Source organism: Hypomesus nipponensis, chromosome 7, assembly GCF_054491055.1.
Source record: "Hypomesus nipponensis isolate SF chromosome 7, ASM5449105v1, whole genome shotgun sequence".
Lineage (NCBI taxonomy): Eukaryota > Metazoa > Chordata > Actinopteri > Osmeriformes > Osmeridae > Hypomesus > Hypomesus nipponensis.
Window position 1 is genome coordinate 11989878 of NC_140367.1, and position 27310 is coordinate 12017187.

Here is a 27310-nt window from a genome sequence, read left to right on the forward strand (position 1 = left end):
CATATCCCTTTTTTCTTTCAAGCTTGCTGCACACAATGCACTACTCAGCTACGGAAACTCCCCTCGCTTAACTAACTACAGGCTACAGTTCAGGGACGCAAGTTTGATATCAGCTTCGGCTGGGATTTGTTTCCAAATTCCTTTGAACGCTAATACTGTTTTTTTTTTTTTGCTTCATATAATATTGTTTTTATGTTTTAGTAAAAATAAGATGATTGGTAGGGCTATCATTTAGAAACTATCTTTAGTTTTGTAATGTTTTCTTACCTCAATTCTGACTTGTGTGCCGAGTTCCACACCTGGACTTCTGTGTGCGTGATTCAATGGCTATTTGGTAAGCTCAGAAGAGCGCGGACATGGAATTCTGCATGCATTGGTTTGTGTTTTCGGTTAAACCCTTTTACAAGCGTTGATTGGGATACTGTTTATTTTTTTCTGGGATTATCAATCCAAATTAATGCACTGACCAATAAAGTAAATTGTTAAAACTCAAACTTAAGATTGTACTGGGGCATAGCAGATTTATACTGAGGCACGTGCCCCAGTAAAAAGGGTCTAACGACGCCCCTGCTCCTGGCCTCTGCATGACCCCATCCCAAGTATGTCCTCCAGCAGAGTGATCACAGCTTAAATGAATGAACTCAAGTCACGTAGAGAACACAGTCGCGGTTTGCCTGCCCACACATACACACACTCAACTCCCTCGTCTGCCCCCCCCCCCTCCCCCCTCCCTCTCTCCCCCTCACCCCCCCCTCTCTCTGTCTACCAAGTACACAAACTTTCACACACTTCGCAATTCTTCCATGGGAGAATGTACTCATCGACAACGATGAGAATTCTGAACTAACAGGAAGAACGGATGTCTTCTATCGGGAGTGGAGAAGGATTAACAATGTAAGTTTGGTATGTTGTCTGTTGCGAATGATTAGCGAAATTGCATAACGTAACCAACTTTACCCGTTTTTTTTTACAGTCAAACATATAACCCTGTCGGTTGCGGACAGCTCTTTTGTAATTTAAGGTCACCGAGTCCGGTTATCGTAGGCTAATACTTTTGTAATAATATTCGGATGCCCTCAATTGCCATGCAGAAAAAGACGGTGAACGGTTGCTCACTGTCATTCAGCATTTAATGGCCAGGGATTTTTATTTAGAAATTGACCAATGGATAAAAATGAACACAAACATGTTTAGCCTACTTGTACGCTCTGCTCTTGAAATTTGAAAGCAGAGCATGCTTGTCCGCTCTGATCAACACACATAACAATGAAAAAATTCACTGGATGTCGGAGAGATAGGGTTCATACATGACACAACATTGCTGATTTATTAACTTAAGATAGGAAAGCTGTTACCTGTTTTGTTTTTTTTACCAATGTTAGTTTTACGGCAATGTCTGACTTAATGTTGGCTACAATAATGATCTGGGCCGCGTTTCCCAGATTCGTTAAGAAGCTTTTAAAGAAGCTCTTATCGCTAAGATCTTCTTAGGAGCGTTCTAAAAACGTTAAAGAACGCTCTTAGAACGCTCCTAAGAAGCTCTTAGCGTTTAGAGCTTCTTAAGAAATCTGGGAAACGCGGCCCTGACTGTTCATCTTCCTGTTACTTTCTCAGGTTGGGAAAGAAATCTTTATCAGTTGTCCTGATAGCAGTAGCTGTGGGGGTATATCTCATACCCTCTCCTATTGACCCTGAACCACACACGTGAGAAGGCACACACACATGCACACACACATACACATCTGCAATTATGTGTTTACAATTCAGCTATTGTTTTATCTGTCTCAGACTAGAAGGGCCCCCTCCTGCCCTTGAGGGCACTAACGCTGTAAATAAACGCCTACAAAAGGGCCGCAGACTGTTCACTGGAAAACTACATGGACCAGAGTCCTTTACTGCTGATGAGAATGGTAAGCAGCTAAGTGTGAGAAAATGAAGCTTGTCTTTGAATCAAATGTAATTGTATTTATAAAGCCTTATTTACAAGCAATGTCACAAAGGGCTTTACATATAAACTGTATGTAAACCAACCAAAGCCCTTAAAGAAGACAAGAAAAAACTCCTAGAAAAGAGAGAACAATGGAGAAAACTTTAAGAGCAATTATTTGGACATTCATTAATTATTATTAGGAGATTAATACAATCATGCAGCAAGAGTAAAGCTAAAAAATCAATATGTACAAATGGATGGTGAAACACAGACATGCAGAGTTCTGGATCAGTAGAGCATCCACTGCACTCCACATTGGGACCTGTCCGTTTAGGAAGTCTTAAAGTCTGAAGTCTTAAAGAATGTACTTGAAGTATGCAGATAATATTGAGATTTTTAATTTATGCTTATTGCTGTGTGAGTGTGTGTTTCCAAATTACAGTGCAGCCCTATGCCTGACACCCTTACATAATGAACTACCCTAACCCTAACCTCCCCCATTAAAACGTGTTGCGTATACTGTAGGCACAATAGGTTTGTCGATGCCTTTGCTCATTGCTCCCCTTTCCCTGCCTCCTCAGGTAACGTGTACACAGGGACCGTGGATGGGAAGCTGTGGAGGATTGGCCAGGACGACAGCCTCACCCTCATCACCCATATGGGCCAGGACATCCCAGAGTGTGGTCAGTCATTCCAGTCAGTCATTTATTTAGTCAGTCATTTAGTCAGTCTGTCATTCTAGTCGAGTCAGATAGTCAATCAGTCATTCCAGTCAGTCAGTCAGTCAGTCATCACAGCCCAGGAGAACCCGAGGGAGGTTGTTGGATCAGGGATTAGGGTTCAGTGTTGGAGGGCTCCCAGTGGCTCTTTCTCATGTTCGTTTGAGGGGATGATTCATGGAGCGAGGCCAAAATGTTTTTGAGAGAGGTAGGGAGTGTGTGCCAGGGTGCATTAGCCATGGTCCAGCAGGCCTCAATAACTCCTGTGGTGCTGGTAAACAGGGATGACATTTCAAAGGAGGCTTGACAGCAGATAGCTCAGTCCTGCACAGAACAGGACAGAGAGCCTGGAAACATCCCTGGCCAGGATCTGAAACACACCACTTATTAAAGACGCTTGTTTAACTTTGTAACTCACCTCCAGGAGTTTAAACTGTCACTTTAAAATGACTTCCAAATTCACTTCCACATTTTATATTCAGATACAATTGAAAAACAATTTTAACTATTGTTGACAAAAAACATGTCATGTATTAACATTTTTGAATAGAGAAAAAATATTTAATCTGATGCAGACTGGTTGAATAGGGGGTGACCTTCTTCCTGGAACACCTGTCTGGATTGGTTAAAGCTACTTCCTGGAGCACCTCACAGGTCCTCTATCCCAAACACATCAGTCTCTCATTTCTCCTTCCTGTTTACCCATCCCCTCAGGCAGCAGTAGTGACTATGAGCCGGTGTGTGGCCGTCCCCATGGTGTCAGGCTGGACAGTCATGGCCAGCTGATTGTGGCTGACTCCTACCTGGGCCTGCACAGTGTGGACCCCCAAAATGGACACAAGACTCTGCTTCTGCCCAACGCCCAAGGTCCAACACCAGCCCCAAACGCTCCAGCACATACTGTACACTGAACTCCCTGATCCCTGAGGTGTTCTTGTATTTATCAACTTGTACTGACTTTTTCTTATCCATATCAGGGAAATAGGGAAAAGACTTGAAAGGCATTTTAAGGTCAATAGTCCCCCTCGCCATTTAAGAGGGTCAGAATGACAAAACAAACCAGTTACCATCCAAATGCTTTATCATCATTTTGGGATCTCGTTGGTTGTTGTGTTCATTCAGTGAATAATGTTTTGAAACTTTTATCCGCCTGATGAAGTAAAAGGGTGGGTAGGCAGGTACGGACGCCAGAGGGGGAAATGGCAGTGAATGTCTGTTTAAAGCTTTTTGTACCGTGCCCCAGGTGCTGACGGTGTCCCATTCGCTTTCCTCAACGGTCTGGACATCTCTTCCCAGACTGGAACCATCTACTTCACCGACTCCTCCAGTCGCTGGGGTCGCAGACATGTCAAACTGGAGGTGAGGGAGCTGGATGAGAGGGAAAAGTAAGAAAGGGAGGTACAGGAATGGAGAGACACAGCGACTATTCACCGCGCTTCCTCGTGGTGCCTTGCTCCCGAATCCCCGAGCTTGGCTCTCTGAACCAAAACATTCTCAGCCAGAACTTGCCAGCCAGAACTCACTGTCTGTTCCTGACCTCTGACCCCATGCCCTGCAGGTGATCGAGTTGAACCGATTGGGTCGCCTCCTGGCCTATGAGCCGGGGTCTGGAAGCGTGCGTGTGCTGCTGGACTCTCTCTACATGCCCAACGGCATAGCGCTGTCTCCTGATGAGGACTTCCTGTTGCTGGCCGAAACCAGCCTGGGACGTATCCTCAGGTACACACACACTCACACACACAGTGTTTGACACGTTGTTCTACTTCCCTGTTCAATGTAAATCCTCAGGCTTATCATCTAGAGTGCTGCTGGTGTACATATGAAGATAAAACATCATGACCTACTGTTCTTTGCCTGAATAAATAATGGTTAAATAAAAAAAGGAGAACATTTCTGTGAACACCATACAGTATGTATAATACTGTATTTATCTTGCATACTGTACACATATACTATATTTGCACTTTTTACTCACTTTTTATAGTTTTGAAGGGGTATTATTAAAAGAAGTATGTTTTCTTTTTCAGGTACTGGCTGAAGGGGCCCAAGGCTGGCAGTAAGGAAGTGGTCATGAGCAATATGATTGGTTACCCAGACAACATTCGCCGTAGTGACCACGGAACCTTCCTGGTTGGCATCACAACCACTCGGTTTCGACGGCTACTGCCTCCGTTCCTTGACATGATTGCCCCCTACCCGGCCGTCAAGCGCTTCCTGGCCAAGGTTAGTGTCAGTGTCACCATTACCTTCGTCGCCAGCTTCACCATGGTCTTCATCGCTGCTGGTGTGGTGACTGTGGGAGAGAAGCTTCTCCAAGCCTTGTTGATGTCTCTACTGAGAAACGTCAGGGGTTCTCTGGTCTTACAGCGTGTCCAATTGAACTTCACAATGCTGAAACCTTTCTCGCGATCCCAACCTGTGTGTTTGTGTGTGAGAGATTGAAGTTGTGGGCATTGGGATGAAACAGCCTTTGTTCCTAACCCGCATCAAGACTAGATGGTGTGTAATCTGATAGGACAGGGTGACGCAGAGCAACAAGGGCTCTTGAGTTGACACACACACATACAGTTGACACACATACACACACACACCTCCCTCACAGCAGTAGCTGGGGCAGTAGAGTGTGTTGGGGTTGTTTGAGGTAATTGAGCTGAACTCTGTGAACTTTGGGGTGTAGTCTGGGTGACATCAGTGACAACGTCATACACTATATGATGTTGATTAAATGGTAGTTAAACTACATGGTAATGCTTTGCTATGTATTTAGAACCTTATTTCCCAAAGACACAGTGTATTAAAGGGATATTGTGTTATAAAGATGTAAAGCACAACTTTGACAGAATATATGGTATATGATAAAATGGTCTAAACTGGAAACAATCCTAAAGACTAAGTATCAAATGATTTAGTCCTTAGTCACATGCTGTGCAAGCTATGAACTCAGACCTCCCCACATATATTTTCCTTCTTCTGTGTTTACGGGCTGTTAGCTTCCAACGTCATTGGTGCATTACCGCCACCTACCGGATAGAAGTAATGGCCAGACAGATGGGGTCTACACCTGTTGGAAAATGGAAGATGTAACACTTTTAGTCTGTATAAAATGATACTTCAGTTTAGCTTTCTGTAAAAAGAGAGGCCTACCCCCAAATTTGAACTCTGGGTAACACTAGGCTTACGTAAACAAGGCGACCTGGGCTTGACCACTATCTTACTGGAGAGGCCATCAGAGAGTTGGTCAAGCTTCCAGGGGTCAGAGAGCGCACACACCCAGACACTCAAACACGCACGCACACGTGCGCCAGGTCTTTGCAAGGGAGCCAATGAAAGAAGAGCCATGGGACATTTGCCTGCCTTTGTATTAGCCAATAACAGTCAAGAGCGGTTCTGTTTAAATAGCTTGCTAGCACAGAATGCTAGCAGACAAACTTTGTATTGCGATCAGATTTTGTCTACTTGCCGGCAAGCATTAAACTATTGTACTTTCTTTGAATCCGACGACTCTGTGCATTACTTGATGAAGAAAATATCCTAACAACACCCTATCTAACCTTTTATGCTAGGCTAGGTTTTTGTTTTTTTGAACCCGTCCTTGTGTGTGTGTCCCAGGTGGTTCCCCTGAGCTGGTACAATATACTGCTGCCACGCTACGGCCTGGTTCTGGAGCTGGGACCGGACGCCCAGCTGGTGGGCACCCTCCATGACCCAGACGGCAGCCTCACCTGGGCCGTCAGCGACGCGTTCCAGCACCGCGGGAGGGTCTATTTGGGGAGCACCGACCTGCCGTTTCTGCCTGTTCTGGAGGAGTGGAGCTAGCCTAGCCTTGCCTCTGGGTAGCAAGGAGAAGTTGACCTGGAATGTATGGTTGGGGATCAAATTTCATAACCCTGAATGGTGGGAGGGTTTTCTGGATCTGGGATAACTTGAGGAACTTTACTAGAAGGTAGAGACGATGGACTTGGATCTTTCAGGGATTCAGGAAATAATCAGAGAGCCTCCTGCACTATTAGGGTAAAGGATAAACACGTATGATTTTTAGACTGTCATATGGAGGATCACAACAGCTATTTAAGACTCAAGTATATAACTCGGAAATGTCTTCATGAACATTTGACCAGAGGTTGGCCTGAAACTTGGGTTTTCAACCCCATCCCTGCGGAGCTACCTTCCTCAGAATTAACCTGAGTCAACACATCAACCGGCTAATTCTTAGAATTCGATGAACTAGACTGGGTTGAAGTGAAAACCTACAGGAAGGTATCTCTCCAAGAACAGGGTTGGAGACTCCTAGTTTAAGAGCTGGGTTGGTGAGTTTATGCCCATTCTGTCAGACTTTCATAACACTGTTGCCTCTTCTTTGACTCTATGAAATATTTGAGTTGAATTTGAATGAAATATTAAATAACATTCACCCTGCTTTTCTAAGCAGGCTGGTGAATTGGTCCATTGTTTTCCATTGTCTTTTCTGGCTAAGACCATAGTGTCTGATGATATACCTATTAACCAATGGGGGCAGCAGAGTCTTTAAGTGTCATAGGTGTCAAACTGTACAGTTTCCTGACTTGGTCATCAATCGGCAAGTTAATTCATATACCAATTGCAGAATATGTTTAATGGACAAACACACAAGCCAGAAATGCATACTTTGTTAAAAAACGACTATTGTAAAGAAATAATGTGCAAAAAAAAATTCACAAGTTGAAAAGTGCATGAATGAGCTGAAATGGTTTGACAAGTTCCTGTGGTTTACAGCATAGCTCTGTGTGTGTGTGTGTTACAATGTTAGTACAATTGTGTTGCTGTATGTCACTCCAAACACCTAGTAGGACTGGTGCCCTTTGACCTCCCTGAGGGCCTGACAGGTTTAATCACCTCTGAGACTACATACCTGGGCCAGATCCTGTATCTACCTGGGTAACCTAATGTCTTAAACAGGAACTACACACATGCTTCTTCATCTTCACAGCACAGCAAGACTTTTTATTAGATCACCACTCTACAGGTGATGCTACAGCAACCAAACAAGCATGAAAACATGGCCAGGCTAAAAATAAGTTGGTATTAAATCAACAACACAGGCTTAAGTCATTACAGGTACAGTCTCCATCAGGCCAACATCTTCATAATTAGCGGGGGGGGGGGGTGCAAATATTTATTTTCTTCTTTGATTAACTAACTAAGAGATTGGTTATGTGGTCTATACCTCACAAAACTAGCTTTTTCTCTATGTTTTCCACCAAACTCTAAAAGACACAGGCCTGTTTTGTGTGACGCTGTACACTAGAAAATGCTGCTGAAGGTATCATTGTTTATTCTTTATAACAGCAACAGAGCCATCTACGTAGAAAACAGTTCACTTAATGTTAGAACTCCACAGGGGGCTATGGAAATCCATAAACAGTTCTTAATGGAACCTTTTGACCTCAAAGGTTATATGTTTCCTTAGATACAAAGTGTTCTATATTCCATTGGACTCTAGCTCACTTGGATGAGAGCAGGGTGGACTGTGACCGAAAAACAGCCCGGGACTTATGACATTGGTTGAAAACAAATTATATATATCCGTGGACAAGTCAGGCCTACCTGGGAAGTTTAAAGCCTGGGTCTACCGACATGGCATTCTTCCCAGGATCCTGTGGCCCCTTCGTGTACGCGGTCCCTATCTCAACAGTTGAGACCTTGAAGAGGAAGGTCAGCAAACACCTCAGGAGATGGCTTGGATTACCAAGGAGCCTGAGCAGCATTGCACTCTACGGGAACACCAACAAACTGCGACTGACTTTCAAATCCTTGGAGGAGGAATTCAAGGTAACTAGAGCCAGAGAAGTGGTTCAGTACAGGGACTCAATTGATCCGAAGGTGGCTAAAGCAGGGATCCAAGTGAGGACTGGCAGGAAATGGAGGGCAGAGGAAGCAGTTCAAGAGGCAGATGCAAGGTTGCGTCACAGGAGCCTGGTGGGAGTGGTCACACGAGGTCGAGCAGGGCTAGGATCAAATGAACACCAGGGGGAAGGAAGGGCGACGACTTGTTCAGGAGGAGGTGAGAGCAGCCATAGAGGAGACGAGAACCTGCAAGGCAGTGGGAATGAAGCAACAGGGAGCTTGGACGAGATGGGAGAATGCGGTTGAAAGGAAAGTGACCTGGGCTGAGCTTTGGAAAGCCGAGCCTCACCGCATCAAATTCCTCAACCAGGCAGTGCATGACGTGCTTCCAAGCCCGTCAAATCTGCACATATGGGGCATAGCAGAGACACCAGCATGCCCACTGTGTTCCAAGCGAGGAAACCTGGAACACATCCTCAGTTGCTGTACAAGGGCACTTGGAGATGGTCGGTACAGGTGGAGGCATGACCAAGTCCTCAAGACCGATGCTGAAGCTATCAGCGCAGGGCTGGCATGGGCAAAGCAGTTACGACCCTCCAAGCAAACCATCGCCTTTGTCAGAGCTGGGGACAAGCCAACTCTTGCCAGAAGAACATCATCTGCAGGTATCCTGAAGTCTGAAAGAGACTGGCAGTTGTTGGTGGACTTTGAATATCAGCTGAAGTTTCCCAGCCATATTGCAGTCACCACCCTGCGACCAGACATTGTCCTTGTGTCTGAGTCCACCAAGCAAGCAGTGCTGCTGGAGCTGACAGTCCCGTGGGAAGATCGCTTGGAAGAAGCCTTTGAGAGGAAGCTCTCCAAGTACGCAGGACTGGTCAGTGACTGTCGTCAGGCTGGTTGGAGAGCAAGGTGTTTCCCTGTGGAGGTGGGATGCAGAGTATTTGCAGCCCGTTCCTTGGCCAGAGCCTTTAGTAGTTTAGGCATCTAGGGTGAGAGAAAGAGAAGAGCCATCCGCAGTACCACCGATGCGGCAGAGAGAGCCTCAAGATGGCTATGGCTCAAAAGAGGGGAGCCATGGAGTCATGGTAGCTAGCTAGCCATCTGGACACAAGCTGGGGTCTGATCAGCCCCGGCTGGGTCACCTGGAGGAGGGCGTATGATGTTGAAAGACCCGAAACGTCCAATGATCCCAGGAACATCACTGAAGATGTGTCCAGATTAGGCATCAGTAGATGTATGTACACAGTAGGTCATTTTATTTAATTTGTTCAATCGTACATTTAAGTGACATCTCATTGCCATCTTTAATAAAACTTGTTATTACTGGATTCTGGACAATATTTCCGTGTTTGAGATGATTAGTGACTTGTTTTTTTGCCTTTTATTTGATACAGACGGTAAAAAGGTGACGGGAAAGGAAGTAACTAAGAGAGAAAAGCAGGAAATGGCCCAGGCTGGACTTGATCCCCCGTCCATGAGTCAAAACCTTAGTCTGTGAGACACACTCTACCCCACCACTTTCAACTCAGCGGGGTATTGAGCGCATTTAATGTATCTACTATTTCTTTTAAACTAACTTTTGCTACTTTATTTGTTCTTGCAATTGATAAAAATTGAAATTTCAGCCCGTTTCCTCTGTTGACGTCAAACGCTGACTGCAACAAGTGAATGCACCTTTCAGTCAGTGATGTCCTAGCTATAGCCAACCCGGCCCCAGAAGCAGAGCATCGACCACCCCTCTCAACATCTCATTGCTGCTAACGCTATTGAGCATAGATTTAAAAAAGGGGCAGTTGCAGATGGTTACCAAAAAGGTCGATTGAAAAAGAAAGAAACAAGGTAGCTATGTCAAACTTCCTCAATGTGTCCTTATCACAACAAAATGATCATGCAGAGTTATATGCATTTTAAGCTACTAGGGTGAGTTCAGGTAATGTGGGACATCAGGTAAAGTGGGACAGTTATGCATTTGGATGATTTAATATGTGCAAAACCAACATCCAATCACCAGAGCTGATCTTGACTCGTAAATAGGACACCGAGTCACAATGCAGTGTTTTTTATTTGTCTGACATCATCAGAGTAGGCGTGATCTGGCTTGACAAGAGGTCGGTACAGAAAAAATGCATCGAACGTACAGCGGAATATGACATTCTATTTCTCAATGATAGGCTGGCAAAGGAATTAAAAAAGTTACTAAGAGTACTATTGCAGCATATTGAAGGGTTTTAACCACTGATTGAAACACACAAAATGTGTAAAAAACTTTTTGTGTGACTGTCCCACATTACCTGATCATGTCAGGTAATGTGGAACAGCATTTTTCAGGTAAAGTGGGACATCTAGGAATGCTGTGTTTATGCTATCAAAGTAATTTAATTCGATAATTCTCAAATGTTTAATACCAATGCATCATACTGCACTTAAGTTCCCAACTAAATAACAACTCACTGTCATCGAACCAGCACTTTCAGACTTTGTAAGTGTGACCGCTAGTCCAAAAAAATGCAAACGCAGCGAGACTAGCTAGCTAGCACATAGGCTGTGTCTACTACCGCACACTTTACGAAGTACACTGCAATACAGTGCACTGCAAAACAGTGCACTTACATATTCAGTGCACTCCGTCGCTGATAAGTGTTGTCTGAAATGGAACACTTAAGTTAAACACTAGGCGGAAGTGACGGACGCAAATCTGCTCGCGACACCCGCAAAACTTGCCAAAATGAACGCACTTCTCCACCCCAAGTGGAAAAAGTTGCCGAAAAGCCTCCCTCCTCTTCCGCTACGTAGCAAAGATGGCATCCGTTTAGGGCAAGTAGTGTCCATTGTTGTACACTGTTTTTTTGGACCATTTTCAGTGTGCCATCCGGGTACTTTCAGTGCACTGAATTCTGACGGTTTTGTGAGTGAAGCGCCCTAAGCACTGAAAGTCAGTGCTTGAAGTACACAAATGCGCGGTAGTAGACAGCCATAGACTGCAAATCACTAAGGTTTACATCAGTTACACTTTATGCCTATTGTATAAGTCAAACCCCACAACTAAATGAATCTTGCCACACCCTTGCACCTAGCATTGTTGTATATAAACTAATTATCATTATATTAGCAGACTAGGCTGAAAGACGATGACTGTGCCCCTTTACCAGACAAGCTGTCCCACATTACCTGAAAATTCTGCCTGAGTGAGGGGTCATTTTATGTTTGAAAGTGTGTAGCTTCTAAAATATTGTGTAGGCTACTCCCATTTCATTCCAACATAAAAATGTTCCTAAGCCCTATAATGATTTACAGAAACACCACTGGGCGAGTTAACAGTTATTTTGTAAATCTACTGGAGCTTCTACCAAAAAGTGTCCCACATTACCTGAAATCACCCTACATGTGAACTAGAAAGCTTGCTTACATTACATTATTAGCGAGCGAGCGAGCTAGCGGTAGGGGGAATTATTTTAAACTCACTGGTGGTATTTGTTTGCCACAGGAAAACGATGACACGTGAACCAAAGAGAAAAACATGTATATATATATTATTTATAATATATTTGGCATCATTTTACAAAACGAGATTCAAAGAACCGATTCAGTAAAATTATACGGTTTGCTTTTTCACGGGCAAGAGCCACCACAGAGCCACGTCATTACGTCACTGAATACATCTCATCTTTCCCAGCAACGCTAGCGCGGCACCGCCAAACACAAAGGCAGTTTATCACGCAACTCTTCCAGAATGTACCTATCGACAATGAGGAGAACTCTGAACTAACAGGAAAAAAGGCTGTCTTCTTTGAGGAGTAGAGAAGGATTAACAATGTAAGTTTGTAATGTTCTCTCTCGCGAACGATTAGAGAAATTTCGAGAACGACCGTTTTTTTTTTTACAGTCAAACAAATATCCAAGTCGCTTGCACTTTGGTTGCGATAAGACACCAATTTTGATAAGGTCGCCGAGTCGGGTATGCTAATACTTTTGGATGCCTTAAATGGCTATGCAGAAAAGGACGGTGAACGGTTGCTCAGGGTAACCAGAAGCATGACCCTGAAAAGGAGGACACTTGGGCCCAAAAAGGAGGACAAAGGGTCAAAAAGGAGGAAAATCCCAAAAAGTGGTTGACCGGGGGGATGGGGGCCATTAGTATGAAATCCGGACAATAGGTCTGTCCCCACTTCGTACATTAGCGTTAGTCGATTTTCTGGTCGATATGCTCTTGGTCGACTACGATTTTTTTAGTCGAGCTGCATATGGCAGTGTGAGATTCAATTCCCGCTTGTGTCATCATTACTGAATTAACGAAATTTTCAACAGAAATTGTAGATTATATTATTTAAGACAAATAAACCAACTCTAAAAATAAATATTTTAAAAGAAAAGGTGTTACTGCCTTCCCTTTCGTTAATCTGCCTTTTGTTTTGGTTTGGTATTTATACAATTGGCTGCAGAACTACAAACTCTGCCATAGCCTACTTTGTCTGCCATAGCCTACAGCCCTACAAGACAATAACATTAGTAATTTTTGTAAATCAACAGTCTAAACTCCTGTAAGAGTGGTGATGTTTCACAGCTTGAAATAATTTCATGTTGTGTTCAATTTCAATTTTGGCTCCACCTCCTCTTAGTGATTTTATTAAACGGCGTACTCAGAATGGCAGACACACTAGATCTGCTTCAAGAGGTGATTGTATTATTTCACATAGGTCTAGCTCTTTTAGCAAATCAGTATTTTCTGTAAATTCAGCACACACTTGGAACGCTGATCAGTGTGCATTGTTCCTGAAATAAATGAGAAAAAAAGCAGCTCAGCAGCGGTTGTTTTATCATCGGCTGTTGTATTCGGAGCAGGGGCGCCGCCAGGAACTTTGGGCCCCATGAAAAAAAAAAAAAAAGTATAATTTCTATTCGTTTTTCAATTTTTTTGGGACCCCTTTCAGTCAGGGGTCCTTACAATTGTCCTAACCTTTGCCCCCTAAACGGCGCCCCTGGTTCGGAGCAAAAAATGATGTCAAGGAAGAGTGCCTGTCAGTACGGAGTGAAATTAGTGCCAGGAGAGAGAGCTCTATAAAAAAGATTTGTGTACTTGCAAAAAAGATTTGTTACTTGCAAGAACAATTTGTAACTTGCTAAAAAGATTTGTGTTCTTGGAAAAAAAGATTTGTGGACTTGCAGAAACGATTTGTAACTTGCAAAAATTAGGTCTCTGTAGAAAATGACTTGTGTACTTGCAAAAAAGGTTTTGTGTCTCTGTAGAAGGAGGTGGGAACACCGCTCCCAAAACCATCTAAGCCAATCAAATATAGCCCTTTCTGTGTCCAGTATCATTGGACATATCCGTCTGTGTATCACACAAAGAACATCGGCAAATAAGAAGAAAACTACCAGTACAATGCTGATGATTCCAATCGTGAGTTTAGCTATTAGGTTGAGTAAGTTGAGTTAGCATGTCTAGACAAATGTACCATATTATTTGAAAGTTAAGTTATTGTAAGGAGATATGTTATACAAGATTTATTCACATAATTAAACATTCTCAGAAGGGTGTCATGGTTTATGCAATGATCCGATTGCCATGTCAAAGCTACTGTACTCTACTCTGTGTGTAAGCACACATTAGGTAAATGTCCCTGCCAAAACAGACTGAATGTGCAGTAGGTTCTACAGCCATGCGCAGCTCTGCAATGGCGACCTGATTTACTGGAAAGTCGATGTCTGTGACTACAACTCCACTGTCGGATCCTCTTCAAATCCTGTGCCAATGATACTGGACACAGAAATGGCTATATTTGATTGGCTTAGATGGTTTTGAGAGCGGTGTTCCCGCCTACCTTCTAATTTTTCAGTCATTTTCTACAGACACATCTTTTTTGCAAGTAAACAAATCTTTTTTTGCAAGTACACATCTATTTTTGCAAGTTACAAATATTTTTTGCAAGTACACAAATATTTTTTGCAAGTTACAAATATTTTTTGCAAGTACACAAAAACTTTTTAGCAAGTTACAAATCGTTTTTGCAAGTACGCAAGTCGTTTTCCTCTGCTGGCACTAATTTCATGCCATACGTCAGAACTAAAAATTAAGCCAACATTTTTTTGCTTACTGTTGGGCTGCTTGAATGCTCTGGTCTTGAAAATTGAGTGTAAGTTTGACGGCGATGTCTGATTGAATGTAAGCTGCAATAATGATCTGACTTCTGTTACTTTTTCAGGTTGGGAAAGAAATCTTTATCAGTTGTCCTGATAGCAGTAGCTATGGGGGTATATCTCATACCCTCTCCTATTGACCCTGAACCACACATGTGAGAAGACACACACACGCACACGCACATACACATCTGCAATTATGTGTTTACAATTCAGCTATTGTTTTATCTGTCTCAGACTAGAAGGGCCCCCTCCTGCCCTTGAGGGCCCCTACGCTGTAAATAAACGCCTACAAAAGGGCCGCAGACTGTTCACTGGAAAACTACATGGACCAGAGTCCTTTACTGCTGATGAGAATGGTAAGCAGCTAAGTGTGAGAAGATGAAGCTTGTCTTCGAATCAAATATAATTGTATTTATAAAGCCTCATTTACAAGCAATGTCACAAAGGGCTTTACATATAAACTGAACGTAAACCAACCAAAGGCCTTAAAGAAGACAAGAAAAAACTCCTAGAAAAGAGAGAACAATTGAGAAAACTTTGAGAAGAGAGGTTATTTGGACATTCATTAATTATTATTAGCAGGGTAATACATTCATGCAGCAAGAGTAAAGATAAAAATACATATATACAAATGGATGGTGAAACACAGACATGCAGAGTTATGGATCAGTGGAGCATCCACTGCACTCCACATTAGGGTCTGTCAGTTTAGGCAGTGTTCCTGAATTGTCCTGTAGTCTTAAAGAATGAATTTAAAGTATGCAGATAATATTGAGACTTTATATTTACCATATGCTTATTGCTGTGTGAGTGTCTTTCCAAATGACCAGCCCATAGTGCAGCCCTAGGCCTGACACCCTTACACAATGAACTACCCTAACCCTAACTTCCCCCTGCTTTTGCTCATCGTTCCCTTTCCCTGCCTCCTCAGGTAACGTGTACACAGGGACCGTGGATGGGAAGCTGTGGAGGATTGGCCAGGACGACAGCCTCACCCTCATCACCCATATGGGCCAGGACATCCCAGAGTGTGGTCAGTCATTCCAGTCAGTCATTTATTTAGTCAGTCATTTAGTCAGTCTGTCATTCTAGTCGAGTCAGATAGTCAATCAGTCATTCCAGTCAGTCAGTCAATCAGTCATCACAGCCCAGGAGAACCCGAGGGAGGTTGTTGGATCAGGGATTAGGGTTCAGTGTTGGAGGGCTCCCAGTGGCTCTTTCTCATGTTCGTTTGAGGGGATGATTCATGGAGCGAGGCCAAATGTTTTCGAGAGAGGTAGACCAGGAGAGCAAGAGAGAGAGGCACTTCTGCAACCCAAACAAGGGTTTGTGTGTGTGTGTCAAGAGTGAGAGATGTGTGGAACTCGGAGTCTTCGATAACTTTCTCTCAGAAAGCACACAAATTCTGGGAGAGTATACAAGTACTTTCAGAGAGCACAAACACTCTTGTGTAAGTTATGATTGTATGAGCACAGCCAGTGAGCTGTTCCCCATGTGATTGAGGGGATCAGCACTGCAGTGCAAAGGCAAAAGACCGTAACTTCAAAATATATATAATGATTACACATAATAATTATATATAATGATTATATATAATATATATATATAATATATATATATTTAAAAACAAATAAATATATATATATATATATATATATATATAAATAAACAAATTGTATAGAGGTGAAAAAAAGAATAAATCTGATGCAGACTGGTTGAATAGGGGGTGACCTACTTCCTGGAGCACCTGTCTGGATTGGTTAAAGCTACTTCCTGGAGCACCTCACAGGTCCTCTATCCCAAACACATCAGTCTCTCATTTCTCCTTCCTGTTTACCCATCCCCTCAGGCAGCAGTAGTGACTATGAGCCGGTGTGTGGCTGTCCCCATGGCGTCAGGCTGGACAGTCATGGCCAGCTGATTGTGGCTGACTCCTACCTGGGCCTGCACAGTGTGGACCCCCAAAATGGACACAAGACTCTGCTTCTGCCCAACGCCCAAGGTCCAACACCAGCCCCAAACGCTCCAGCACATACTGTACACTGAACTCCCTGATCCCTGAGGTGTTCTTGTATTTATCAACTTGTACTGACTTTTTCTTATCCATATCAGGGAAATAGGGAAAAGACTTAAGGTCAATAGTCCCCCTCGCCATTTAAGAGGGTCAGAATGACAAAACAAATCAGTTACCATCTAAATACTTCATCATCATTTGGGGATCTCGTTGGCTGTTGTGTTCATTCAGTGAATAATGTTTTGAAACTTTTATCCTCCTGATGAAGTAAAAGGGTGGGTAGGCAGGTACGGATGCCAGAGGGGGAAATGGCAGTGAATGTGTGTTCACAGCTTCTTGTACCGTGCCCCAGGTGCTGACGGTGTCCCATTCGCGTTCCTCAGTGGTCTGGACATCTCTTCCCAGACTGGAACCATCTACTTCACCGACTCCTCCAGTCGCTGGGGTCGCAGACATGTCAAACTGGAGGTGAGGGAGCTGGATGAGAGAGGGAAAAGTAAGAGAGGGAGGTACAGGAATGGAGAGACACAGCGACTATTCACCGCGCTTCCTCGTGGTGCCTTGCTCCCGAATCCCCGAGCTTGGCTCTCTGAACCAAAACATTCTCAGCCAGAACTTGCCAGCCAGAACTCACTAATGGGGACTTCAATGAAGCCCCTCATTGTCTGTTCCTGACCTCTGACCCCATGCCCTGCAGGTGATCGAGTTGAACCGATTGGGTCGCCTCCTGGCCTATGAGCCGGGGTCTGGAAGCGTGCGTGTGCTGCTGGACTCTCTCTACATGCCCAACGGCATAGCGCTGTCTCCTGATGAGGACTTCCTGTTGCTGGCCGAAACCAGCCTGGGACGTATCATCAGGTACACACACACACACACACACTCACTCACACACACAGTGTTTGACACGTTGTTCTACTTCCCTGTTCAATGTAAATCCTCAGGCTTATCATCTAGAGTGCTGCTGGTGTATATATGAAGATAAAACATAAAATAGTGACCTGCTGTTCTTTGCCTGAATAAATAATGGTTAAATAAAAAACGGAGAACATTTCTGTGAACACCGTAGATAGTATGTACTGTATTTCTTCGAATAAGCGCTACAGCGTTTATTCGAGGGCGGCGTTTAATTAGTAAGAGAGATCTAGTGAATTGCAGCTGCAGTGCGGCCATAGACAAACAAAGAATAGACAAGGAGGTCAAACACAAAGCCCAGTGTGAAATTGATGCCGCGTGTGTCTACATTGTGTAGAAATCTGAAGCAGCATGCCGACACTTTCTTACACTTAAGCTTTCAACCTTTGTGCAGAAAGCACTCACCAGCCGATCTGTAGCACGCAAACTTGGGGTTGATGAAAGGCAAATTTGCGAGTGGCAAAGTCAGCTACCTTGCTATATTGTAGCTTACACTTACTTGTGTTTTATTTGTGTAATAAATACTGTGTTTTAATTTAACCAATTAAATAACTTTTCCGATTTTTTTGAGGCTGCATTTATTTGAGGGTGGCGAAGAAATACGTTATAATACAGTATTTTTGTTGCATACTGTACACTCACATACAATATTTGCACTTTGTACAGTTTTGAAAGGGTGTTATTGATAGGGGTTACATATATATATTGTACTTTTGAAAAGACGTATGTTTTCTTTTTCAGGTACTGGCTGAAGGGGCCCAAGGCTGGCAGTAAGGAAGTGGTCATGAGCAATATGATTGGTTACCCAGACAACATTCGCCGTAGCGACCATGGAACCTTCCTGGTTGGCATCTCAACCACCCGGTTTCCAGGGCTACTGCCTCCGTTCCTTGACATGATTGCCCCCTACCCGGCCGTCAAGCGCTTCCTGGCCAAGGTTAGTATCAGTGTCACCATTACCTTCGTCGTCAGCTTCACCATGGTCTTCATCGCTGCTGGTGTGGTGACTGTGGGAGAGAAGCTTCTCCAAGCCTTGTTGATGTCTCTACTGAAAAACGTCAGGGGTTCTCTGGTCTTACAGCGTGTCCAATTGAACTTCACAATGCTGAAACCTTTCTCGCGATCCCAACCTGTGTGTTTGTGTGTGAGAGATTGAAGTTGTGGGCATTGGGATGAAACAGCCTTTGTTCCTAACCCGCATCAAGACTAGATGGTGTGTAATCTGACAGGACAGGGTGACGCAGAGCAACAAGGGCTCTTGAGTTGACACATACACACACACACACACAGTTCACACACCTCCCTCGCAGCAATAGCTGGGGCGGTAGAGTGGGTTGGGGGTTGTTGAGCTGAACTCTCAGTGAACTTTGGGGTGTAGTCCCTGATCACCAAAGGGCGACATCAGTGACAGCCTCATACACTATATGATGGTGATTAAATAAACTAAATGTTAATGCTATGTATTTAGAACTTTATTTCCCAAAGACACAGTGTACTAAAGGGATATTGTGTTATAAAGATGTAAAGCACAACTTTGGCAGAATATGGTATATGATAAAATTGTCTAAACTGGAAACAATCCTAAAAACCAAGTATATCATGCAGAGTTCTGCTAATTTAAGTCTGATCAAATTATTTAATCCTTAGTCACATGTGGTGCAAGCTATGAACTCAGACCCCCCCTTCCATACACACATTCTCCTTCTGTGTTCAAGGGCTTCCAACGTCATTGGTGCATTACCACCACCTACTGGGTAGAAGTAATGGCCAGACAGATATTATTATATATTATATTTAGTCAGCAGACGCACGTATCCAGAGCGACTTATAGTAAGTACAGGGACATTCTCCCTGAGGCAAGTAGGGTGAAGTGCCTTGCCCAAGGACACAACGTCATGTGCACCGGCCGGGAATCGAACTGGCAACCTTCAGATTCCTACCCCAATGCTCTACCCGCTCAGCCACCTGACTGATGGGGTCTTAACTCTACCTAACCTTTTTGCCAGGCTATTTTGAACCCGTCCTTGTGTGTGTGTCCCAGGTGGTTCCCCTGAGCTGGTACAATATACTGCTGCCACGCTACGGCCTGGTTCTGGAGCTGGGACCGGACGCCCAGCTGGTGGGCACCCTCCATGACCCAGACGGCAGCCTCACCTGGGCCGTCAGCGACGCGTTCCAGCACCGCGGGAGGGTCTACTTGGGGAGCACCGACCTGCCTTTTCTGCCTGTTCTGGAAGAGTGGAGCTAGCCTAGCCTTGCCTCTGGGTAGCAGGGAGAAGTTGACCTGGAATGTATGGTTGGGGATCAAATGTCATAACCCTGAATGGTGGGAGGGTTTTCTGGATCTGGGATAACTTGAGGAACTTTACTAGAAGGTAGAGACGAGGGACTTGGATCTTTCAGTGATTCAGGGCCTCTTGCACTGTTAAGGTAAAAGATAAACACATATGATTTTTATACTGTGACACAGAGGATTTTTACACTGTGACATGTGTCAACACGTCGGCATGGTGTAGCTGATGTTTTAACCGTGGATTCAATTACAGATACTCATCTTATCCCACACTGTTCCTGCTGTTAGGGGTGGACATGCCAGCAATTTTACAGAAGGAATGCCTCTTATCTGATTATGTCATACTTTGGACTTTTATAACACTGTCGCCTCATCATTGACACTATGAAATGCTTGGAGTTGAATTTGAATGAAATAGCATGTTTTTACATTAAATAACATTGTACCCCCCCACACACCAATAAAAACTCTCCGGATCTACACGATTCACGTGGGTGATATTTTTTTCATTCAAAATGGCTATTTTCACCAAAAAGTGACACGTTAGCTGGTATGATTAGGTTTCAAACTGGCTACACAGTTTACTGACTTGGTCATTAACCGACAAATTAATTCATATACCATTCGCTGAATATGTTTAATGGACAAACACAAGCCAGAAATGCATACTTTGTTACAAAACGACTAATGTAAAGAAATAATGTGCAAAAACATATTTTTCTCAAGTTGGAAAGTGCATGAATGAGCTGAAATGGGTTGACCAGTTCCTGTGGTTTACAGCATAACTTTGTGTGAGTGTGTGTGTGTGTGACGATTATCAGTCCAGTATTGTTCAGTACCTTACACCTGTAATACAGTCAGACTAGATCTTTGATGTAAATAACAGAACTACCATTCATTTCAAACAAATTCAACAGTCAGTCAATCAACAATCAAACAACTGGCAGTTCAAACAAACTCATTTGATGCATGTTGAATGAACCACAATAGCACTGCTGGGACAGTTAGATGGCAAAGCTTGGGCAGCCCTATCATGACAAAGGTGGAGTTAGTAATATAATATAAAGGAGATGGTTTCCCTTTAGGATTTCAGTCTTCCTTGAGCACTATCATGGTATTTTTACTATAAAACCATGCATCAGTCTCACTCTCCTTCCCTAATATTCCCTTGTCTAAAACAGGAATTATTTTTTCCCTACAGAATTCACATTAAGCAGATTAGTTGAAGGGACCATTGATTTGGCCCCCCTTCCCAAACAATTAAAGTAAAAGAAAACATAAAAAGAATCTCTTTGGAGAACCATCACAGATCCTCCCCTTTGGCTCATTCATGATCCAAACCCTGTGATCAACAACAGCAGAACACATGAAACTCATGTTCTCATACAATGCATAGGCTCAATATAACGTGAAGAACACGTACCATCGTTTCATCTCAGGGAAAATGTGAGAGTGTCTTTGTGTGTGACATGCGAGGAACCGTTTTGATTGGGCTGATTGAATCCAGGGTAAAAGCATAGTTGGCCCGTGTCCCTCAATTCAGTCCAGACAATCACTCTTTCTATTCTCCTTCTGTCATGTGTACCCCCCTCCCCCTTTTTTCTGAAAAAATATAAACATCCGCTTCTCTTTTGTGGTAAATACATCCGGGTTATGCGATGTCCCTTGTTCTGGGCAGTTCTCAGATCATGAAAACAGTCAGTTGTAAGGCCTACAGTCAAATAAATACTTTGATAATGATAACAATACCAGGAAAGTACACGTGTAGGCATGTGCATGGGAATCCACGGCGGAGAGGAGGAAATTTAGCGAGCCACACTGGCTCTGTGATGGAGATATTCATTGGTTCTTAAGTCCGAAAATCTGGACGTAATCAAACGAAAACGAAACTGTTAAAATACAAAAAGAACCATGAAATGTCAACAGGCCCTATCAAACTCACCACAAACACGTATAGAATTACGACAATCCACAACAAACGATGTGTCACTTCCTGTCTCCGAGTGCCCGGTACGGCAATGACAGGCAAGTGTTGCGTACAAAAAGGCATCCCTGTTAAAAGTGGCTGTAGTGTTGTATAGAGATATTGGACCTTCCACCCTCCCCCACCAAACCCCCCCCCTCCCTCTTTCCCACACCAATTGGGCCAGGTACCGTTGGCGTTCTCAGAAACAAGGCAACAACCGGACAAAAGGGGCCTTCTCAGTCTCCCTCCTCTCCTCCTTCGTTCTCCCTCTGTCAGTCCATCTTACTTCAGCACTTGGCGCAGTCTGCTGATGCGAGGGTTGTGGCTGCCGAACATGAGGCGGGGGTCAAACTTGTACCTGGAAGGGGGAGGGGGACACAATCACATCAACGTGGTCTCCCTCTCTCCCTCCCATATTATGTGTTTTGAATTTGAGTGTAGGTGTGTGAGTGTGCGCGCGCGCGCGCGGGTGAGTATGCACGTGTGCAACGTGGACGTGTGTGTGCCCCCTCCACTGACCGCGTGTCGTACACCCCCGGCGTCCTGCAGGCTTGTCCAGAGCAGGACTGCAGCATCATCAGCCTGTGGTTCATCTTCTCCAGGACCTCCTGGTCGATGCTCTTGGCGATGTTGCTGAGCTGGAAGGGGTCAGCTGTCACGTTGTACACCTCCACGAACACCTGTACACACACACGCGCGCGCATCACATTTGAACTTACTGACATGCAGTAGGCGTGCATCCCAGTGAATGTGTAAGTATGGTTCTAAAATGCTAGGTTTTGAGGGTTGGCTTCTATGGGAAGCTGAAGTATTCTGTGACTTTGCTTGTATAAAGGGCTGTACCATCAAATTGGATTAGAATTCGGTTGGGTTTGAAAAGTTATTAGTTACATTTAGATTTACGTACAATTCTTACATATTTCATTGAGTCATTACCTCGTTATCATCAAACTCGCAATACTGGAGGTTGGCAGAGGGGGAGACGGTGCGCACGCAGGCGTATGTGTTGTTGTACGAGTCCTCACACACGCAGTCTGGGAAACACTCCTGCAGACAGAGAGCACGTCAGTATCAGCACTCCCACCTCCTTCTCCTCCTGACTCAGTGCCCCACTGTTCTTCTCTCCCTCCCCTCCCCCGCCGGTTCCTCCGTACCGATACTCCCGGGCCCAGCAGGGGACAGGCTGGGTCAGTGATGTTGCTCCCCTCTCCCTCGTACTCCACCAGGATGTCAGTCCTCCAGCTGCTGCTGTTCACCTGCCCCTGCTGGAGAGACAGAAAGGGAGAGAGACACAGACAGAGGGAGAGAGACACAGACAGAGGGAGAGAGACACAGACAGAGGGAGAGAGACACAGACAGAGGGAGAGAGACACAGACAGAGGGAGAGAGACACAGACAGAGGGAGAGAGACACAGACAGAGGGAGAGAGACACAGACAGAGGGAGAGAGACACAGACAGAGGGAGAGACACAGAGAGGGAGGGGGGTACAGACCCACACATGAAGTCAGTACTCTCCTGCCTGGCAAGCGTATTAGCACCAGTGTTGCGTCGTGGTCGAGTTATGGTGTGTGGGTCTGGTCTGACCATGACAGGCAGGAATGACATGCCGTCCATCTGGGTCTTGTTGACGTCGTACCCCGCTATATCCAGGATGGTGGGTCCCAGGTCTACGTTGGCCACCAGCATCTACGCATGGCAAGAAAACTACTTAGCAAAAAGAATTATTTTGTATACTACAACGGATACATTCTCATAACAAATCACATATATTTGGGGCCTTTTTATATGCTCAAAGCATTTAAAAAGGTCATTTGAGGTCAGTGTTGTTACCGGGCTGGTCTGGTTGGCTTGGATCTTGGGGCCCCTGACCATGAGAGGAACCTTGATGTCAAACTCATACAGCTGCCGCTTGTCCAGGGGGAGCGAGAACTGGCCTTGGAGAGAGAGAGGTGGAGGGGGAGAGAGTTAGTCAAGCCATGCTGGTCATGCCTGCTGACGTGTCTGGTATAAGGTGTGTGTGTGTGTACCGGTGTGGTAGCCGTTGTCGGAGGTGAAGATGACGTAGGTGTTCTCCAGCTCTCCCCTGACCTCCAGCCTCTTCACCACCTTCTCCACCAGGTCATCCACTGACAAGAGAGTACGCCACCTACAGGCCCGGAGGACACACACACACACTTTCAGCAGCAGCAGTGAGCTAGTATCACCAGGGGAAGTCACTGAGAAGGGGAAGATGACTGACCGTTTCCTAAAAGCTTCATCCAGGAACTCCACTGAGGAATTGGTCATTGGGGTTTTGGCCTGTCTGATCAACCAGTGCTTATCCTGGATAAAAAGAGAGAGAGAGAAACAGAGAGAGACACAGAGAGAGAGAGAGAGAGAGAGAGAGGGGGGGGGGGGGGAGAGAGAAGAGTGTAGGGTTATGGTGAGAGAAGGAGAAAACAAGGAGAATGATTCAGGATTAGGGTCGCGCACAAGATGGGGAGAGAGGAAAATCCTGGTTTAGGGTTTAAAGGCTACACGTGTGAGAGGCTGCAAGTGAAGCGCAAAAGAGCCAGAAACTGATGAGGACAGAACCCATAAGGTAGGTGCTACCTTTCCATGGACGTTGAAGTTGGGGTCCCGGGGGGCTTTTACGTCCGGGTAGCTGTTCTCATACTGAGGGGCCGCTGTCCAGGGGGAGTGGGGGGCCGGTGTGGACACCATCATGAAGAACGGACGGTAGTTGGACTTGTACTGCAAGAAGTCTAGAGACATGTTGGCCTGTGTGTGTGTGTGTGTGTGTGAGATAGATAGATAGATAGATAGATAGATAGATAGATAGATAGAGAGAGATAGAGAGAGAGAGAGAGAGAGAGAGAGAGAGGACACACGAAGGAAGGAGTGGGGTGAGAGAAGACGGAGAAGAGTAGAGACAGATTGCGGAAAGGTCAGGGTTAGAACGACATGACTTGAATGACAGTTCAGTAACCAATTGAGTTGCATAAAAGGTCATTGTAACATGGATATTGCCACAATGTTGACTGAGCAAGTGTTTGATAAAGTTTTGAAGGTGCTGAATAGGGAGGAAAGGACGGATGGGAAGTGGAGTTCTCACCAGTACGTCTGTCAGGTAGTCTGTGCTGTAGTTCTGCCCATGCTTCTTAGCTTTCCCGTTCACCGACAGAGTATAGTTGTAATATTTTGAGTTCCTCTCCTATAAGAGGACAAACACATAAAACATTCATACTCAAGAGAAAGCAGTTGGCATTTTTTTCTCCATGTTGTTCGTTTGTTTGTTTAAACTTGAGTTCTATGCTGAGTTCAGACAACATTTTATTTGAATGAATCTCCATTGGTCTGATAAACAACCCCGTCACAAGACTACGTCCAAGAGACGTCAGCAAGTTCCTACATCTGCCCTTCTTGCAATCTTACAACCCTAACCCTAACCCGACCCATTTACCAGAGCATGTCTTTGGCTAATAAATGATCTGGGAAACGGTGAAAGGTCTCCTTGCCAGGACCGGGAGTTGGGGGGGAGCAGTAGGGTGTGGCTGATTCATGGCCATCTTATTTACTGGGGGTCAGAGCGGCCTATTTGTTTGGGAGGGAGGGGGGTTGCATTTGTTTGTCTTACCAGGCCGACCCAGTAGTCCCAGCCAGGAGGAACATGCTCAAGCCCACCAGCATCAGAGTTCCCGTACTGGAAAACACACACACACAATCAGTTTCTGTACACAAATGAAATACGTGACCTCTTGTCCAAGTGTAAGGACAGACAGACAAGCGTGAGGTGAGTTAGGGGGAGACTTAAGATGTAAGGTAAAGCATAGCCCACTACTTGATAAGAAGACATGTTGTACTAACAAACACAGTACACACTTCTGTGAAGCATAGATAAAAATAATAATAAAGATAATATAATAATAAATCCCTTACAAGCAGTCTGAGTCAAGTATGTCCTCATCTAGTATGTCACCTTTGACATATTGTGTGACCTGGAGGTGTAGCCTACCTCGTTGAGGTACTTCCCCGCGAAGAAGGTCTGGTAGCCAGCGTAGGTCTGCAGCAGGACAGGGAAGGTCTGGGGCTCCTGGCTCTTCTGCCAGGCTAGGCTGCTGCAGTTGCCCTCCAGAGTGTTGTTGATGACATGGTGGTTGTGGGGATACTTCCCCGTCAAGATGCTGGCCCGGCTGGGGCAACACAGCGGGCTGGCCACAAACTGGGGGAGGGGGGATTAGGCAGGTATTTAAAAATAAAACACATATCTGATGTGGTCTTGGTTAGGTCGGGTTGTGAAACAGCAGCCAACCACCATGTGACCCCCCCCCCAATCCTGCATGTTCAGGCTACAGAACTGACTTCCACAGATAGTAGGAACTTGCTAGGCGAAGGGGCTGAACTAGCACTAGCATTCAGGATGCTTAGTCACAAGGCACATGATGATGATGATGATGATGATGAAAGCATTTCATGATCTGCCCTGGATTCAGAGTCTAGTTGCTGCTTGATCATGGATTTGAAATAATATGATGGGGGAAAGGGTACTCACAGCGTTCGAGAATGAGATCCCAGCATCTCCAATAAGTTTTTTGGTCTTGATCAATGGATTCTGAAACACAGAGTGTAAAACTAAAAGGGCCAATTTAAACATTATGACACAAACGACTTCTAAAGAATACAAAACATCTTCAGATTACTTCGTATAAAAAGTGAGTAACTGAACTTATAAATAGAATCATTTATTACGACTTAAAATATGTTAAAGTACAAAATAACCCTGGTTAACCCAAATATCTTTAGAATAAGGAGGAGGGTGGGGTTGTTTGGCTTTGGATGAAGTCAATGCTAAGAGTGTTGGTTTGATCAGGATTAGGACTTATTATTAGCTGAGGAAAACTATAATGGACTTTACGAAGAACATACTTTTACGATTATTTCACAGTGGTCTACACAAACTAGTTAGTAGCAAGACATTGTATTACACAGCTAATCAAGCTAGGTTGCTAGCTATTGTTTGGCTGCCTTTTGCTTTCATCTGGCGAGTGCTAGCTAAATGGCTAGCTGTGCACGATTGGTTTGGAATACACTCTCTCATGCAGACCATCTACATGCATGACCATCTATCTATGAAACTGATATGATGATGTACTTACCAAGCCGCCAATTGCTATGTCCAAGTCATCCGTTAGTATCAAAACAATGTTGGGTCTGCGATATGTCTTGGCAACAACACACTGGTTGTTTAACAGCAAAGTGACGCAGATAAGGAGAACATTCAATAACGTCGGAAGACGGAGGTGGATCGAGGCCATTTTCACGGGGAAAATCGTAATAGCTAAAGCTGTGTTCGTCTCCACTGATTCGTTTCTCGATAAAAGCGTGAAATGTTTTTAGTGAACCGTCTCCAAATAGAGCGGAGTAAAGAATGCCTTTCAGTTCCAAAGGTAGCACTTCCCTGTTCCCTGTGTCATGTGTTATGCTTGGCACAACGGAAACACCGGTCAGCTGATTTCAGAAAGCTTGGAGCAT

The 27310-nt window shown here is 44.6% G+C and overlaps 3 protein-coding genes and 1 pseudogene across 4 annotated transcripts; 3 read left to right on the forward strand and 1 right to left on the reverse strand.

Moving 5' to 3' along the window:
- Nucleotides 1–766: 766 nt before the first annotated feature.
- LOC146276822 (adipocyte plasma membrane-associated protein-like) lies at nucleotides 767–7093 on the forward strand. The gene is made up of 9 exons (XM_084700982.1): nucleotides 767–894; nucleotides 1615–1704; nucleotides 1789–1910; nucleotides 2512–2613; nucleotides 3364–3516; nucleotides 3893–4008; nucleotides 4208–4368; nucleotides 4677–4872; nucleotides 6259–7093. Exons 1-9 carry the CDS (start codon nucleotides 860–862, stop codon nucleotides 6463–6465), a joined length of 1182 nt encoding a protein of 393 aa, XP_084557108.1. The 5' UTR covers nucleotides 767–859; the 3' UTR covers nucleotides 6466–7093.
- Nucleotides 7094–8121: 1028 nt separating this feature from the next.
- On the forward strand, nucleotides 8122–9568 carry LOC146276823 (uncharacterized; annotated as a pseudogene).
- Nucleotides 9569–12130: 2562 nt separating this feature from the next.
- LOC146276824 (adipocyte plasma membrane-associated protein-like) lies at nucleotides 12131–20312 on the forward strand. Of its 2 annotated transcripts, XM_084701505.1 has the most exons (9): nucleotides 12131–12288; nucleotides 14676–14765; nucleotides 14848–14969; nucleotides 15545–15646; nucleotides 16463–16615; nucleotides 16980–17095; nucleotides 17325–17485; nucleotides 18281–18476; nucleotides 19581–20312. In XM_084701505.1, coding segments are annotated over exons 1-9 (1149 nt in total). In that variant the 5' UTR covers nucleotides 12131–12286; the 3' UTR covers nucleotides 19788–20312. The 2 variants fall into 2 exon arrangements, with proteins under 2 accessions (XP_084557631.1, XP_084557632.1); XM_084701506.1 differs by lacking the exon at nucleotides 14676–14765 and having other exon boundaries at nucleotides 12134–12288.
- On the reverse strand, nucleotides 19318–27257 carry gnsa (glucosamine (N-acetyl)-6-sulfatase a). Its single transcript, XM_084701504.1, has 15 exons — nucleotides 26935–27257; nucleotides 26331–26390; nucleotides 25794–26000; nucleotides 25416–25481; nucleotides 24894–24992; nucleotides 24392–24559; nucleotides 24039–24121; nucleotides 23827–23945; nucleotides 23630–23733; nucleotides 23384–23485; nucleotides 22953–23063; nucleotides 22735–22845; nucleotides 22318–22478; nucleotides 21987–22156; nucleotides 19318–19961 (listed from the first exon to the last, which is right to left on the reverse strand). Exons 1-14 carry the CDS (start codon nucleotides 27091–27093, stop codon nucleotides 22081–22083), a joined length of 1626 nt encoding a protein of 541 aa, XP_084557630.1. The 5' UTR covers nucleotides 27094–27257; the 3' UTR covers nucleotides 19318–19961; nucleotides 21987–22080.
- Nucleotides 27258–27310: the final 53 nt, after the last annotated feature.